This window comes from Calypte anna, chromosome 10 (genome assembly GCF_003957555.1).
Source record: "Calypte anna isolate BGI_N300 chromosome 10, bCalAnn1_v1.p, whole genome shotgun sequence".
NCBI lineage: Eukaryota > Metazoa > Chordata > Aves > Apodiformes > Trochilidae > Calypte > Calypte anna.
The window spans coordinates 20,300,132-20,317,874 of record NC_044256.1 but is presented as its reverse complement, the minus strand read 5'-3'; the positions used below and the strand labels follow the sequence as shown (position 1 = coordinate 20,317,874).

The 17,743-nt window shown below is 42.3% G+C and overlaps 1 protein-coding gene across 1 annotated transcript in view; it reads right to left on the bottom strand.

The window, feature by feature from the left end:
* Positions 1–806: 806 nt before the first annotated feature.
* The window catches only part of LOC103536034 (IQ domain-containing protein H), a 45,024-nt gene continuing 28,087 nt past the window's right edge, over positions 807–17,743 (bottom strand). Inside the window, exons 7-11 of the mRNA XM_030457157.1 lie at positions 17,121–17,407; positions 9,096–9,254; positions 6,219–6,344; positions 2,370–2,478; positions 807–870 (exon numbers count right to left, since the gene is read on the bottom strand). Of these exons, the coding sequence (XP_030313017.1) occupies positions 2,395–2,478; positions 6,219–6,344; positions 9,096–9,254; positions 17,121–17,407 (656 nt within the window). The 3' untranslated portion in view covers positions 807–870; positions 2,370–2,394. The remainder of the gene's footprint in view (positions 871–2,369; positions 2,479–6,218; positions 6,345–9,095; positions 9,255–17,120; positions 17,408–17,743) is intronic.

Below are 17,743 nucleotides of genomic sequence, written 5' to 3'. Positions count from 1 at the left end.
ACACCAAAGATAATATTGGAAGCTAACAGAGCAAAGACTTGGGCACTGGGAAAACTGGGCACTGAGCTGCTGCAACTGCTTGGTCACATTATTTGTCTTAAAAACTGGTTTTGCCTGAGCTTTTTGGGAAGGAACCTCAAAGATACTTGCCAGGCTTGGGGCAGTAGTGCCCATCCAGTGGAGGAGAAGATGAGCTCTTCTATAGTAACATTTAGAATGTGCCATCTGTTGGCTTGAGAGGTTTGAAGAGCAAAGATGATTTTACAAAAATAACTCTGGGCCTTTAACATCCCACTGCACAGCAATTCTGAATAAAAAAAGTCACACAGAATCTGACTGACAGGTTTGCAAAAGCCATGGGGTACTGGGAACCCCAGTGCAAATTGTAATGGACCTCTCAGAATTTCTGTTTTAGAGGCCAGTAGGTTTGAGAGGAAGTTCAGGATCACAGGACTCTTAAACAAAACATCATCTCCTGGTCTAATTTAGTGACAAAAGCACCATCATCTCTCTGTTTGATTAGTAAGATTTCAAATCAGTGTGATTCAGGAATGAGAGCATGAACATCAGGAGGATTTATTATGATCCTCTGCTTTTCAACTGTCTTATTTTTGTGAAAGAAGGACTGTTCCAAACACCTCACTCAGAAACTGTCTCAGTTAATACTCCTTCACGTGCCAAGGCAGAAGGAAAACCAAACCTGTTCTTACAGATGAGAAAGCACTTAGAGAAGCATAAAGAATAAAGCACTTAAACATTTTCTGTTAAGTATTCTTCCCAAGCATCTGCTTTTGAAGGTTGCTCTTCTTCCAATTTCAATTTGTTTTCTGCTGTAATTCCTAGAATTGCTTCAATATCTTGAATTGCCATCTGTAACAGATTCAAGGAATACAAGTTATTTAATGGGCATTATAATGAAATGGAGCAGCCAAAATGCACAGCTGGTAGTGTTTGCCTTGAGAAGGTAACCAGTGTTAACACAGGACATGATGCACCAATTAAATTTACTATTACTTTGGGGACAGTTGGTGGAATTATTAGTGGATATGTACAAATCTCAGGTAAGTAAAATAAAAAAAACCTAATTCGTTGCAATTTGTACTTCTAATTAACTAACAGGTGTTTCTATTTCATACCTGTAAATCATTGTTAACTCCCTAGGAAGAAGAGTTCCCTTCTATATTTTTCTTCAGTGGTTGCTTTTCACTCCCTTATATTGAAAATAAGGGTTTGGGGAGGGGGGGTTTGTTGGTTTATTCTGTAAGATGTTGGAATTTAATTCTATCTTCTCTAAAGCTGTCATTTCACACTTTGCTGGTCAGGAAAATACAGTCAGTGTTAACACTGGGTGGAATCTGGTGTCAATGATGTGATTTAAGGCACAAATCCTTAACACAGTGCTCCCCTTCACCTTCCTTACACAACAGGAGCTTGGCAACTTTTTAGGGGGAATAAAAAAAAAAAAAAAAAAGTGATAGAATTTAGCAAAATAACTCCCTCTGGGAAGTTCAGCTTTTCTCTTTTATTTTTTTTTTTCTTTTTCTTTTCTCTGGCATCCAAAAGCAGCATTGTCATGCAGCAGTGTTCCAGGGCAAGGGGCTGGATTCATTATTGCTTTACTGTCTCCTTTTGCCAGCAGGGTCAGGAGAAAGGAGGAAAGGTGGGTGCTCCTGGGGGACCCTTCCCAGCCTGGCAAGGCCCCCCAGCCCACCCCAGAGCAGCCCCTGGCAGGCAGGGATGGGCTCTGCCAGCAGAGTCAGGAGAAAGGAGGAAAGGTGGGTGCTCCTGGGGGACCCTTCCCAGCCTGGCAAGGCCCCCCAGCCCACCCCAGAGCAGCCCCTGGCAGGCAGGGATGGGCTCTGCCAGCAGATGGAAAGAGAAGAGAAAACTGGGAGCAAAATTGACTTTGTGAAATTGATGGCAGGGTGAAAGATGTGAAGTAAAGGATTTAAGGACTGGGTGGCTGCCTGCTGAAAAGAAATCAGCATTAATAATCTCAGGAGCTATTATTAAACTGAGGAAAGTTTGTTTCTAATTGAAGCTTCTTACCCCTTTTAAAATAAAAGACAATTGTGGCAGAGCTGTCTGAGGCAGTGCCAACAGCTCTTTGCTCTTCCAAAGGACAACCAGGAGCATTACACTGCAAATCATTTCACACTGAAGTCTGTCTCTTTTCAAAGGAAAAGTTTCCAACTTAAATTTAACTAACAGGTTCATTGGGAGACTTACTATATTGACCTAGACACTGTAAAACACGTCCTGCTAACGATAAAAAAGGAATGGTTTAGCACTTGTTTATGATACAGCATGAGGTATTTTCAGCCCTTGTACAGAAATTAACCAGGATCGTTAGTTAATTAACACCTCACCTTAAAATTGGTCTCGCCTTGCATATTAGGTGCTGATATTTCTTGATGGATGATGAAGAGACTGCGAGCAAAGGTCAGGAGGACCCCCTGGAGATCCTCTCCGATTGTTCTGTTAATGATATCCAAACAAATGAGTTTACCAATGATTCCCTTCACATGCTTAAAAACAATCCCCCTCTCATTTGTGCCTGTCTGGTGATGGAATTTAATGAGTATTTTCAATCTCACAAGGTGGCAATCTTCAGGGAGATATGAAAGATGAGGCTCCATTTTAACTTGTCAACAGAAAGGATTTGTGCAATAAATAATTTGTATTAATCAACTGGGCAGAAGTAAGCAGTGAGCTTTCAGCTATTCCAAGAAAAAGGCTGCTGGTGAGTTAGGGCTGAGGCAGGAGAACACTCAGATGAGTTCACAAAAGCTGTTGCTCCTGCCTACAATTTGTGAAAGACATCTGAAAGAGGTATTTCAGCACTATCAGCATTTCTTGGGTTGTTGTAGTTCCTGAGGTTTTGGTTTCTCAGTGGCAAATACAGATTCATCACACAGAGTCTTACAGACTCTGAGGAAGGAACTGAGCTTCAGATTCTGACTGGAACTGACAGCACGTCTCCAGAGGAGTAAACTGGATGATATTTTACATACAAGTTTAGTGTATTTCAGTGGTTAATTTTTTTTTATAAGCTCAAACCATTCTTGAACATATTTCCAAACTAAGATAACAGAATTGCATTGAAAACCTGATGGAAGACAAATTTGGGAACAGAATATATGGCAAACGTATTTGAGAGTACTCTGATGGTATCCAGTATGACTGCCAAGTCCTGCTGCTGCTGGTGGTGTGATTATGTTTCCTACCAGGAGAGCAATTTCTGGTGTATTCTTCCAAAGGATTTAGTAAAAATGTAGGTAGGATGCAGAACCTGTGCTGCAAGGGCTCCATTTAGGGACAAGGCTAACAATGAAGTCACAGCACCAAGGGCAAGCCAGGCCAACAGATCTCTGGCTCTGGGAAGAGCAGGTCCTTCTCCTTTCCTCAGTTCCTCCCCAGCTATCCTGCACGACTCTCAAGCTCCCCAGATACCCCTCTGTGGGCTGATTCCATCCTCACAGAAAACCAATCCAATAAAAGAAACCTTTCTGTACTGAGCTGCATCAACTTCTGCAGAGGTGTAAAAGGACCAGACAAGAAGGACCCCAAGCTGAGGTCAGGGAAGTAAAGAACCTCCCAACTTGGCTGTTAGAAGTTGAGTGGCTTATGGAACCCTTTCAGATGCCTAAATACCTTTTTTTAATGGCTCCTGTAGATACTGACAAGTTGTTCTTTAGTGCTTTTCTTTCAAATTTATCTTACAACTCAGTCTTGTATTCTGCCTGTGTTGTGGCTGCAGGTGAGTGCAGCAGACAACAGGAATTCCTATTTAAACCAATCTGACTCCCTTGCATTCGACCAACAGCCTCACCCCCAAGCAGCTCAGTGCAGGCTGCAAGAAGCACAGCCCTAGAAACAATCTTTAGGATTCATTTAGCTCATTCTCTGTGCTAGGGCAGGATCAATGCAGCTTACATCACCCTGACAGAGGTTTGCCTAATCTGTTACTAAACAGTCAATGACAACTGCACCAAAGAATCTCATTAGTTCTTCCTTTACTATCAGAAATTTTCCTTATGCTAAACATGAATCTTTCCTGCTGCAAGTTAAGTTCATTTATTCTTGTCCTACAACAAAAGATAATCAGATTTTTTTTACTTTCCACAGAAGCTTTCTATGGACTAGACTAGGACTTTTCTGTATTTTCTTTTTTTCTTTCTCTCAGCAGCTCTCACTCTGCCTCATGCTTTCTAGAACCCTGAACATTTTCATGGCCTCCCTTCTGAGTAGAACAGAAAGATTGCTTCACTTATTATAACTTCACAGTATCTCCCATGTAACCCTGCTTAGCTTCAAGAAGATCATGACATTGTGACTTGCAGTTTGTAACTTGTCTGCAAATACAGTTGTTGTGCTGTCTAAATGTAAATTCTTGCACCTGGTTCCAACTGAACATAACTCTGTTTTTCATATTGTCTCTTCAGTTTGCTGAGATCATTTTGAATTCTCTTCCTGCAATCACATTCAACACTCAAGGAGGCTGTTTTCTTATCCAGGTCATTAATGAAACAGCTCCAGCATCAAAAGGAGAACAGAACAGCCTGAGAACAGACTGTTTCAGCCCTTCACTCCTGATTTCCTATTTCAGCACTGAAGTTTACCAGTGAGGTTTTTCAGTCAGTGTAAATTCATGCAGATTATGCATTCTTAGACTTCCTAAGTAGAAGTCTGTAGGTCAAAAGCATTACTGAACTGCTCTGCTGCTGCCTGACTGCCCTTGCTCACTTTTGTGAGGAACAACATGAAAAGGGATTAAACTCCAACCTTCTTTTCATCATCTACAGAGCCCCTGTGCTAATCCCTGTGCTCCCACAGCGAGGTGGCTGGTGACAGTGACTCCAGCTCTTTGGAAGCTGACTGCAGTACTCTGCAGTCAGGCTTTGATCTAACCAGATTCCTCTACTTTTTTTTTTTCTATTACTAAAATGCTTAAGGCCTCCCTGATACTTTTCAAAAGGCCAATCTTCCAAGAAGTCATTATACATCCTCTGAACAGTCCCTGGCAGCCTGTGGATGGGAGTGTGGGGTGGTGAGACAGTCCTTTTCTTTGGTGGCCTTTGTCAGAGCCCAGGCTGAGGTGTCTGCTCTTCAAATCCAGTGTGTTCCCAGCTCCTGATCAGGCTGTGGAACTGAGGATGGACACTTACAGCATTCCCAGCCTGGATCGTTTCTGATCCTCATACAGTAGAAAAACTGTTCCCTGTTTTGCCTGGTAAATAAAAAGACAAAGTTACTTCAACCAGACCTAAAAAAGTGACAATTATAATGAATATGTCCCTGTACACAGGGGTAGTAAGTGCACAGCTACATCCAAGACTTATTCTGACTTGTGTGTAATGGATTATTGCTTAATGTCTGTACATTGTTGCTCTTATTATAGAAACTATAATACATTAACTTTATGTAAACATCATCTATAGGGTATAGGCAGAGCCTAGTCAGTACCAAGGATTTTTGTTCCAAAGCAGTAAGAGGTGATCCTAAGTATCTTAAAAATTATCTCCTTGCAGAGTTGTTCTTATCCAGGTTAACTCCTAAAAGCATTACACATGCTTATATTGAAAGACAGTGAAAATATGCTTAGGTTTTCCTGTCCTTCAGGTTAATACTTCACCTTAGGTACACATCAGCCAGGAATTTTGATGAACCTTCTGCTCTGGTTCATCACAGGTCTGATTCTGCTGGCAGTTTGGTCATCAGCAAAACTTGGTTTGATTTTTAGATGCACCAAGTGATACTTCTTGTGTGTCACTGTCAGAGGTCTCATGAGCAGGTGCCATCTCTGGGCAAGGTTTATACTGAGAAAAGACAGAAAACTCTGCATAGCCCAGTGAAGCCCAGTGCCCTAGGATGTGAAATCTCTGCTGTTCTGTCTCATGTAACATCTTCTAAACCCTTCTGCATTTTGGTTTTTTACAATCCAGATTAAAATATTATTAATGATCATTACTAGAGAAAATTATGTTAAATTGTGTCATGAAAACAATTTAAAATAAAGTCAGTTCTGATTGATACCAAGTCCTTTTCAGCAGAACTGTAGAGAAACCCCTTGCTGTGTTTTTAACAGAGCACTTAAAACATTACATTCTGGCAAACAGAACACTTCATATTGTGTTAAGTGGTTTCACCTTATTAGAATTTACATACAAAAATTATGCAGAGTGAGTATCACATTGTCTCATCTTTCCTGCTCATACCTGGAGGTCAAATCCAACACCATGAGCTTTACACATCTGGAGGAGAACATTATAGTAGATGAGTGAAAGGCTGGAGTGCCTCAGTTGACTGCTTGCTACTGCACACCGGTTGCTCATCAGGGAAAGCTAGAGAAAAAACCACCAGATTCTTTATTTTCTTATGGATTTACACCAGAAACCAACAATTTACTATTTAAGTGGCTTTTTCTCAGTGAACTCATGTAAGTGTGGAGAAAGACTCAAGTTAGGAGGAATTCCTGATCATCACATTTTTTTCCAGAGAGGAAACTAAAATCCTCACCTCACACTTGACATAAACCTGATGTCAGAGCTCAGGTCTACAGAATCACTCTTAATGAACCACATTTTGATATTTTCACAGCTTCATTTGTAACTGAGCCCAATGAAATCTTTCTAACTGGATCCTCTGAATCCATCCTGCCTTCAGGAAACATACTTGTAGAGCCAGCTCTTTCAATAGTCAAAATTCCAAAGCAGGTTATTAGTAGTTTTTACCAGAGAATAAATAAGTTTTTAAACAGATTTTTTCCAGCTCAGTTTCACTTTCCAAGACTGAGCATTCTGCTACTCTGTGTGTGCATAATTTTCCCAGCAAGCCTTTGAGGAGCTGAGGCCCAGTGACTCCAAGGAGCTGCACAGCTGACACCAGCAGAGTTCCTACAGTGGAGAAAAAAAATCCATACAACATTTGAGTTTGAACTCTTCTTAGTGCTGAAGACAAAAGAACAGAGATGGTGCATTGAGGAGAACTGAAGAGAGGTGTTCTCCTACACCAAGGTTTTCCTTGAATACTGAACTGTTCACTCAGGGTGGGGATGCTCCAAGCTGAAGCACATAATTTACAGGCTATTTTTTTTTTCCCTCAAATGATACTTGGTTTTGACACTGCCTCATTTCAGCTGACATCGTTGAAATCCTTACATAATACATCTCTGCCTGAAAATTAATCATGTTTATAATATTCTGAGAATTAATAACACCCATTGCTCAAGTCATTAACTGAAAAAAAAAAAAAGGAGCTTCCAAAATCTGGTCTCTTGCAGTGGGGGACCACAAATAAATGAATGCTTGATAAAATAATCCAAGTAGCAGTTTAACAAGCGTAAACTTGAATGTGGCTGCAATAACACAGAACTATTGTTTAAGGGTTGGCATCAGGTTGATGAGGTGCTTATTTCAGCTACAAAGCATGCATACACATGCATAATGAACTGCAGGATGAATTATTAATGTGTTGCTTATTTAGCCTCATCTGTCTAGAAGATAATGTATCCTAACTATAATGAGTGATTGGTTTTGTACATAATTACAGTAGCAGCAGTATCTAGGAAATTTGTTCTTTCAAAGAAGGATTTCTAAAAATAAAATCACCACACAAACTCACTTGCTGCTCCAGTTTATCAAAATCAAACCTACCAGGAGCAGGAATATATAATAAATTAAAAGGGACAGAATCATTATTAACATCATAATTTTACACAAAGTGTTTTACTTAATCATTCATTACAGATCATGTGCTGTAAAAGCATTTGTCTCTTGGTTTGTTTGTTTCTTTTTCTAAAGATATTTTCTCCAGAGGATGCATTTTTGTGGTTAACTCTTAATGAGATAAAAACCTCAGAAGTACAAAAAGAAGGAAAATAAAGGATACAGTGACAATTTATGTTAATTCTGACAGAATTTTAATTAAAAAAAGTTGCTACTTGATTACTTTTCATTTCTAAAACTTGTACTACTGGGACTAATCATATCTAATTCACTTCTCTTCAACTAAAAGTGGTTGCTTGGCAAGAACAATAGATCAAGAGCTCATTAACCTCTAAATTACAGCTCCATGACATTTTTGGGATGGTGCTGCATTCCTCCTCTGTGTACAAAATAAAGGGAGTTGGGAATCTTCTGTCCAAACGTGTAAAATAACATCTGCTGAATACCTCTGTGGTACAGGTACATGCATTTCTCATCCTTTGACTTTTTCTAAAGGCCTTTCTTCCTCTTTTAGAGGGACAGCCTCAAGGTCCAGAGCTGCAGTAAATCCTGCACCAAAACTCATCTAATTCAAGAAATCAGCATAATAAATAAATAGTGTGGAGTAACCATGCTTCTCTGGCAGTGTATTTGTAAGGATACCACAACACCACCCAAATACCTTCTCTAAAATCCCTGGCAGGCACCACTACAAGCAAGATCTTCAGAGTTTTCAGAGCAATGAGTTTTTCTTCCTGTTCAAATGGCCATAATTCATACTTGAATAATTAATAACCAGCAGTCAGGTGAATGCAATCTTGCAGTGAATCAAAATTCCAAGATTTGGGTTTAACACCAGGAGAGCTGGGAAGGCTTTAAGTGTCCAGATCCTTCTGCAGGTGGAGCCCTGATGGCTTTACCTCCTTTAGTGCCTGAAACTACAAAGCTGGGGGTAGAACTTCAGTGCTCCAATTTTTGATCCCAAATCAGAACTCAGGAGCTGAAGTCTCAGCTTTCTTCTTGGATGTTCCCAAGTTACTCCTAGAGCCAGGGCAGTGCTTTCATCTCCTTCCTTTTCCTCGCAACGTAAAAATTACTGCAATTTAGGACAACTTGAAAACTACCTGAAATATTTAGGAGTTAGTTACTACCACAAATCAATAATATTGATCACAAAGGATGTATAATCAGGTACCCAGAAGCATCCAGAACCTTTCATTTCTAACGTGATCCCATTTACTTTAAGAACCTCATCAAACCTAAACGGAGCGGCTTCAAATCTGAAGGGAGCAGTTTCAGCTCCTGTGGAACAGAGACTGAGGAGAGATTTCAACTTTTCTGGCAATACACATTGATATTTTTAAACAAATCAGTGCTTACAGGTTTTACCTCCTCGGGCTGAGTAGGTGTGCTCAGCATTTTCTCTGAACCCAGAGACACTTCAAGGCGGCCGGAGCGACAATCCAGATTTCCATCTGTCAGGTACAAGAGGAGCTGAGTCAAGGCCAGCTGGTCACTGTAGCAAAGGTCAAGGTCTGTTGCCCATACCTCATCAAAACACAAACACAGGTGCATTAAAATTAAGAAAAAAAAGAACAAGAAAGGTGAAGCTCAGCAAGCAATGTCAGGGACATCTATGCCTTCGTTTTCATCCCTGCTGGGGTGCAAACCCAGCTTTGCCTTGTGGATTGTTGGATAATAACTTTTTGGAGGAAAAAAAAAAAGCATGAGGATAAAAATAAGGATCTGTGCTACCCAGATTTTTAGCAATAAGGAGAAAAAGTAGAGAGATGAGATCAGATGCAGCACAGCCTCTAGCACACTGAATTATCCAAACACCAAGTATCACACCTGGATTTTCCAGCTGAAGAATAATTAGCATTAAAGTCAGCCTCGAGTTACAAACAGGTATTTTGGGAGATAAAAAGGGAAGTTCTAGGAGGCAAAGCTGAACTGAGTAAAAGGAGTAGGGAAGAGTGGGATCCATGTGGAAGGAAGTGTGTTGGTGGTCACAGAGCAAAGCCCCCAGCCCATCCCATGGCTTTATCAAACACTGGATACTTCAGGAAGCAGGAAACCATAAAACGTGTGGCATGGCTCAGCTTCCACCCAGGCTGCTGTTTTGTGCTGCTAATTCAGATTTTTACTCACCTAACTAGACAAGAAACCAGGCTGCAGGATGGCAGGGTGCCAGGGGAAGGTGTCCCAGAGGCAGGCAGAAGGGAAGCTCATCCCACCCACGTGCAGGACACACAGAAGCCTCAAAAACCTCAAGAAGATTTCAAAGCAACAAAGCACATGGAAATAAGGCAGGATCTGCGAGGCCAGTCCACTCTGAGGCTGTAGCAGAGGGAATTGCTCCTGCCAGGCTCCTCCACTCCCAATAACCTGAGCATGGCTTCACCCAGGAGTTTTTCCCACTTAAAAAATGCTTGTGCCTCCCGTGCCAATGAGAAATGTGGATGTGCAGAAATCTCTGCCCTGCAGTGGACCCCTCTACAAGAAATCCACCAGTGAGTGACCTGACTGAGGCTTTGCATGGTAAATGGCATCATTAGAAGGATATTAAAAGGTCAGGCAGTCAAGGCCTCTTGGTAAACTGGAGTTAATTTCTGAATCATACACCCACAGTAATGCCCTTTTTATAAGAGTGGATAAATCCCATCAGCCACAGTTGTTAATATCAAACTGCCAAGTATCTGTTGCTGTATTAAATATCCTATTTGTCAAGTTCAACATTTCCTGCTGCATGGAATCAAATGCAAATCAGATGCTGATGGCTGGCCTTGCTTAGTGGTAGGGGAATGTTCCCCAATTATAATGCTTCATTTTCTTCAATAATTTATCCTTTCTCATCACTTCTGCAAGACAGGGAGGAACTTTCATGTCAATTTGTACCTCTCCACTCAGTATTAACCTTTCCAATGAGCTCAACAGCAACTGTCAACTATACACACTGCTAACATCCATTTCTATAAAGATTATCAACAAATCAGTAGCAGACAATGTGTCTTGAACCTTGTTTGAGTTGGATTTTAGATTCTCAAGTCAAAATCTGCCCCAGAAAGAGATGGGAGAGCTACCTGAGGGGACAACTGAAAATCTTGGATATCCAAGGAGTGGTCACTAGCTCAGACAAAGGGAAGTGGTTGCTCTAAACCCAGATCCTGATATTGCTCCAACCTCAAAGCCAACACCAGCAGCTGAGGTGGAAGAGCAGAAGCTGAGCAAAGACATCTTGGGCAGGTGCAAGGGCTCTGTTCTGGCAGTGGGGAGAGGATGGGTTGAGCCTTTAACAGCAGCTAAAGCTTTTAAACTGCAGCCTGGCAAACAAACAGCCATCAGCACAGAGAAATTCAGACTCAGCCAAACTGCACCAAGCATGGGACAGCCCACACATTCTGCAAGAGTTCCTCAATAAACCCCATGTTGCCAGTAAGATGCAAGATGTAGAGAAGAGACCCCACATAGGTAAATTCTATTCTTTTTGCCTTTTTAAATACAGGGTGTAGATCTCCACAGCCCTGAGCACAAGGAGGAGGAAGGGAAACATGGCTGGAAGCCACCTGTCCACCTCCTTCCATTCTGGGCCTGAGCCTGAGGCTGAACCACCCCTATTGCAAGTTCAAGCAGCCAAATGGCCGTGACTGTGTGCCAGCTGGGATCACCCCCAAGGAGCCTTTTCCTGGCTCAGGATTGTCAGAGAACACTACATTGTGGCCATCTCCCTTTCTGCCCTGGATGTGTCCCAGAACATCCCTAATGTGGGGAAAAAGGAAGATAGATCAGATGGCACAAGATTACAGCTTTATCCTAGCAGGGGATTCCCCTTTGCCATGGAAATCCAGCAGTGTCCTTTAAATCCCCTTTCTGCTGCTACAGGAAAGACACAGGGCCTGGGCAACGGGGCTAATTTGATTTTCATGGGTAATTTTCCCCCATTTTATTAGTTCAAACACAAGCCAGACCAGTAGCACCTAGCTGACTAAATCCTGCAGTGGAACAGTTTAAGCCCCATTCCAGTTCCTGAAGATCACAAGTGCTCTTTGCAAAATAACAGCAATCAATAACAGGCAACATTCTGGGGAGTTTTCATCAAGAAGAGACATTTGGAAGGCTGGTGGAGCTCTGTGAAGACAGCAGCTACACAGCCAGTGATAGTGCTCTGATTCTGGAAGTCAGCACTGGACATCTCATGTCAAAATAATATCAGAAGGGTTGGACCAGCTGATCCAACCTATGATCTCCAGGCTGGCTCTATCAGCCTGGCACTTTTCACCAATAATAGATCAATATCTGTTCCCAAATGGGAAGGGGTAACTCATTACATCATACTAAGCACATGCTCTTAAAGTTAGCAGCTGTCCCTTGAGTGTAATGACCTAAAATTAATTGTAATAAACAAAAAGCACCAGAATCCTTCATAGCTGTGTCTAAAGAATTCTTATTAGGTGAATCCCATAGCTCATGACTTTCCATTTTCTGTGAAGGTGTCACCAGGCTCATGTTCACATCACACATTTCCACTGGCAAACATTTTATGTGGCCAATTTGGGCAATATATAAAACTTAGACCTACTCACTGCTCTCTCTTCTGCTTCTTGTGCCATGTGCAAATGTCAGAGCACAGCAAACTCTCAGCTCAGCTGCTCCTTCAGCCAGGGTGCAAGCAAAGAGACACAGAAAAGAGGGAGAGGAGGAGAAGAAAATAAAATAAAGGTCACCCCAAATGCAGGCACAACTCTTCAACTTTTGCAGCAGAGCCAATTCCTCTCTGGGAGGCAGAGGAGCTCAGAGCACTATGTGAGGAGGAGGGAGTGCTGGTTACAGACCCCCAGCTGAAAAAAAATAACTAACAAAATGGTAGAGACAAGAGTTAAGATTTGAGATAGTCTTAAGAGTGGTTTTACATTCAGAGAAGCAACAGATGGGGTTTCCATCTTCTAGAATCCTACCATTGGGAAGAAAAATAGAAATATATCCTGCAAGACTTACTGCTTGTTTTGAACAAGGAAATGGGATGAGGTCTGAAACTGGTGCCTTCTACAAAGCCTGCCAAATGCTTTCCTTCATCTTAGGAGCCCGTGCTTCATGGCAAAAATATCTCAAGTGAATGAAGTCAGAATTACAGTGTAATTCTTTACAACTGCCATAAAAATGCTTCAGCTTTGAAAGGTTAACTCGAGAAGGGGAGGAAACATAAATTCTTAAAGAGGTTCTAAATTATAGCTTTTCTTTCTCCACCTTAACTGTTTTATCTGTATTTAGTATTGATGTCTGCATTATTGTAAAGAGCACACCTGCTACTTTAAAGAAGCAGTTGAATGACATTAAAATGCCAATTAGTAAAATATTAATGCAACCTGGGTTTTGAAAAGAGAGCTGTTTATGTGACTTTCCAAATCCACAGCAGAATTGATTCTTTCAGAGCATTGGCAGACAGGATCTTATCTGGCTGCCATCTCGTGGCAGCTGCTGGGATGGTCTGGCCTGAAAACTTCAATTTTAGAGCTCTAGAACTGACCCTAAGCTCTGCCCTGCTGAATATGAGATTGGAAGATTAATGAAAACACCATGGCTTTCGTTTGAAGAAGAGGTGGGAAGTGCTACATTCTGGCTGGAGAAATCTGAAGACCCAGGTGTGAGTACAGCAGAACTCATCTCACTGAGAGCATCAACTAAACCTCAGTGCCAGAGCTGACCTCAGGGGCCTCTTAAGACTGAGATGGAAGGAGAATACCCACCTAAACCTTCCCAGCTCTCTAGTTCTCCTTTTGGGACGTTCTGCCTCATCTTTTGCCAAACTAAGCTTAATCCAGTGCTCTCTCATGGAGTTGTGGGGCTGTGTAAACTATCAAACTGATGAAAAAGGTGACTCCTGACCCTGCTTCTCCACCTTCTCTGTCCACAGATCTATGGACATGAGCAAGCTGCTGCATTCAAGCACTCCCACTCAATTAAATGGACTTCTTTAAGTGCAGCTCCTCAATGAGTTGAGATCTGAGCAGCAGCCACTCAATACTGTGCAAGACTTCCAGGGGTCAAGGCCTTGCTCTTAAAGATCAGTCTTGGAAAATAAAGTGGGAGTCAGAAGAGACTCAGTCCAAGCTATGCACTTACTTTTTCTCCTCTTTTTTCCTTCCCCAAAGGCACTGAAATCAGTGTGTCTCCACCTCCCTTTCTCTCAGGAGCAAATCCTATAACTGCTGGATGAGAGCAAAGACAACCAAAGAGGAGTTAGATCCTCCTACAGGCACCATCCTGTACCCCTGTACCCTGCAAACAACACTGCAAACCACAACCTCCTCCAGGTCTGTCATAATTTAAGGAAAAGCTCTGTGTAGCTGGAGGATGATCCCACCTACAGCTGGGAAGATTTGGGTGTTGGTTAGGAACAAAGGAGAAGAGAAAGGCTCCATCTCCCTTTCTCTCAGGAGCAAATCCTATGACTATAGATGAGAGCAAAGACAACCAAAGAGGAGTTACATCCTCCTACAGGCATCACCCTGGAACCCTGTACCCTGCCAACAACACTGCAAACCACAACCTCCTCCAGTTCTATCATCATTTAAGGAAAAGCTCCATGTAAGTGGAGGATGATACCACCTACAGCTGGGAAAGATCTGGGTGCTGGGTAGGAGCAAAGGAGAAGAGAAAGGCTACAGCATCCCCCAGCTCCTCCAGGCCTGGGGACTGCATCCCTCTTGTCACCTTTTGGTCAGTGCAGGCTGCAAGCACTGCAAGAGAGTGAAGACACCACCAGGTCTGTGATGGGCACAGAGCTCAGAGATTGCTTTCCCCATTTCTTCATCCACTCTGACTTTCCTGCTAAATTGAGCATGGCCCTTTATCCACCACCCAGAGTCTCGGTGCTACGAGCTCCAAACAGCAGCAATCTTAGAAAAGCAGCAATGCCCCACTGGTTATAGAAGAAATCAGATTATGCTCTTGACATGCAGATTTTTAAAAGCTCTCAGAGCTTTTTAAAGGCTCTTTTAAAAGCTCTGAAAGCCCAAGTGCACACGTTGCTTTCTGCTCCCAAGTCCCTTTTGCACAAGTGCAGTGGGGAGGTTGGTGTGAAGACACAACTGGAGCACACAGCTGCTCAGTCTGCAAAGGCAGGAAGATGTTTTTATTTATTTGGCCCTTCCCATTTCCTAACAAGTTTGTATTTATGTACCATGTAACTTTATGAAGGTTTCAGGGATTTTTAAGTATTTAAATACTCAGGCTGTATTGGTAACAGATGTTCAATGATATATTTAATTTTTAGTTTCACTGGAAATATCATGTATCACTCGATATTTTCTGGGAAATAGAACTTTGAAAGAATGCCTAAGTATACTGTACTTCAAAGAAATGAATCTGAGCCTTTCAGCTACTGCATTGAAGTGGGCACTTCTGAAATTAGTCAGCAAATGTTCCAAGAGTCTAATAGGATTTCTTGTTTGAAAAAAAAAAAAATAAAAAATAGGGCTTCTAGGAGCACAATCTTTTGTGTAATCTCTCTCTCACAAGACAGATGGCATCATTAATTGCCTCTACATCTAGTTAAATTTTAAAACCTGTGCTTAAATAATGTTAAAGTTGTTGTACATGCTGACAAACACGGGAAATGTTAAGGAAGAGTCAACTGGAAAGAGGGGAAGAAAGCCAAGTTTGGAAAGACAGGAGGCCAAAAGATAAACCCACAGATTTAAAACATATTTGTTTATGCCAGGAAATGTCACAACCTTAATAATCTAGGAAGCATTTCTGTTTTGGCAAACTTCTGGCTTGAGGGAAGCAGTTGGCAAAACTCTTTGGTTGTCCATCCAAGCCTTGACTCACACCATCCAAGCTGGGATTTCTGGATGCCCAGAAGGGATTTGAGGGCATGTGGCCACCCCATCTCCTCAAAGTCCACTCAGACCACAGAGAAAGACAAGAAATATTTGATATTTGGGGCTGAGATTTTAAATTTGCACCTGTATCCATATGTTAATCTTCAGTTTGCAGAGTAGTACCCAGTCAGCTCAGCAGTGCTGTTCAGCACTAACAAAAAGAGTTTTATGGTCTCTAAAAATTATCATTTTCTTTAGTCTTCAAACACAAGGCCACTACCAGAACACTAAAAACTCAGTCTCTTCACCCAGATTTTACTTGATTTTGTTCAGTTACACATTAAAAGGGACAGTGGCCACCTCTCCTCTGCCTCCCTGCCATCCATCTACAACAGCAGATTCTGGAGTCACCACCCTTCTGCTGCCCTGATTTATTAGATTGCTTTTTATATTGCCACAAGTTCTGATACAGCTGACTACAAGGTTTTGCTGATAGGCTGGCAAGCTCCAGCAGGGAGGACGAGGGTCACTTGAGTGGTTCTGATTTTACCTTTTTAAAAGACCCCATTACTCATCTCCACAAAAGACTCTCCTGGGAGGATTCCATGAGAAAGCATTTATTCAGTTCCTTCCACTCTGCTCAGTTGTGCCTGATGGAAGTCACACAGCATTCCAAAACTGCACTGGCTTCCTTGCAGCATTTTCCTTTCTAGGTAATTCAAGGTATTAATATTATGGAAAAATCATTTCTGAATTGCTGTATTTCTTCAGTCCCAAAGCCTCCCCAACCCTTCCCACACTCACACGACCGGTGCTGGCAGCTGATGTGTTCACACTGGGATGTTTTCAGGTCTGACACTATCAGCTACTCTCATAAAACTGAATTTATAATGCATCACACTGTACCTGGATCTGCTGTTCAAATGTTTTTAAGTCCTCTAAAGCAAGGAAGGGAACCAGGAAGCCTGTGCACATCTGCACTGCAGCGGGAAGCAGCGCGGGGCCTCGGGCTGCAGGATGGGAGCTGAACGGTGCCTTGCACTGCTCTGCTCTCAGGCACTACACGTTTGGGATGGAATCCAAATTGTTTATCACTCCCATTCTGTCTGCTATAAGAAACTGTCAATATCCCCTCTTCCTTGGATCCATCCTCAAATCTCCCATCTGCATTCTGGCAGACACCGATTTACGCCAAAAAAAGTACAATAATCCCTGGAGTTATTTTTGCAGAGCATAAGAGAAGATATTCAGAGCATTCTGAAACTGAAATCATCCAATAATCATATGGCTGCAAGACCAAGGTCTGTAATTACCAGCATAATGTAGAATGCACTTATTTAAAAATGAAAACATTATTTTCTTATCTCTCAGCCCTACAGGCCAATGAAAAAAAGGTTCCTTGGGTCCACCTGGCAGAGCAGGTCTAAATTTGATGCTACTCTTAGAACAACCATGGGCTTCACTTCCCTCTAGATGCCTCAGGGCTCAGAAATGAAGTTTGTTCCAAAGGACAAAGCTTTCTTCTGCTATTTGTTGCAATCAAGTAGGACAGCAGACATTTCTTGGTCTCAGGGACCTCTGCCTCACTCACCTGCTGCTCCAGAGTCTGGGGATGGATGAAAGTCACAAAATCCACTGAGAAGAATCCAAGCACCCCTTTAGATTGACAGCTTTCCCCAATTCTGAAGCAGAGTGAGGTGAGAAGTGCTGGCTCCACAGAACGTTGTGGGATGGTAGTGCCAGAGGATCTCAAAGGCCCATCAGCATGGAGCTGGTCTCCTGAGGACAGGATTTTGATCTCTCCTGTTGGCTCTATCAGCAAATCCACTGTAAGGTTGGTGACAGTGTCTGAGGGTGGGAAGGCTTCTATCACACCACCTGGGAAGAAATGAATCAGCTGTTAAGCAAATTCCCACTGGGGTCTCTTCTGAGGGCACCAAATGAAACCTTCCAGCTCCTGTTGTGGTTCAGCCACTGCAGGGAGGATAACTGTGGAGATAAAACAATCAATGTAACCTGAGCAGCATAGCTAAAAACCATCAATCTCTTAGAAGAGAAAGAAGCTCTCACCTCCCAGAGCACCATCAAGTTCAGCCAGTGGCTTTTTCAGCTGCAGATGCAGCTCCAAACTGCATATAGCACCTATCTGACAGGAGGAATGTGCTCTTGGGAACTCTGAGCAAATCACAGAATAACCGGGGTTGGAAGGGACCT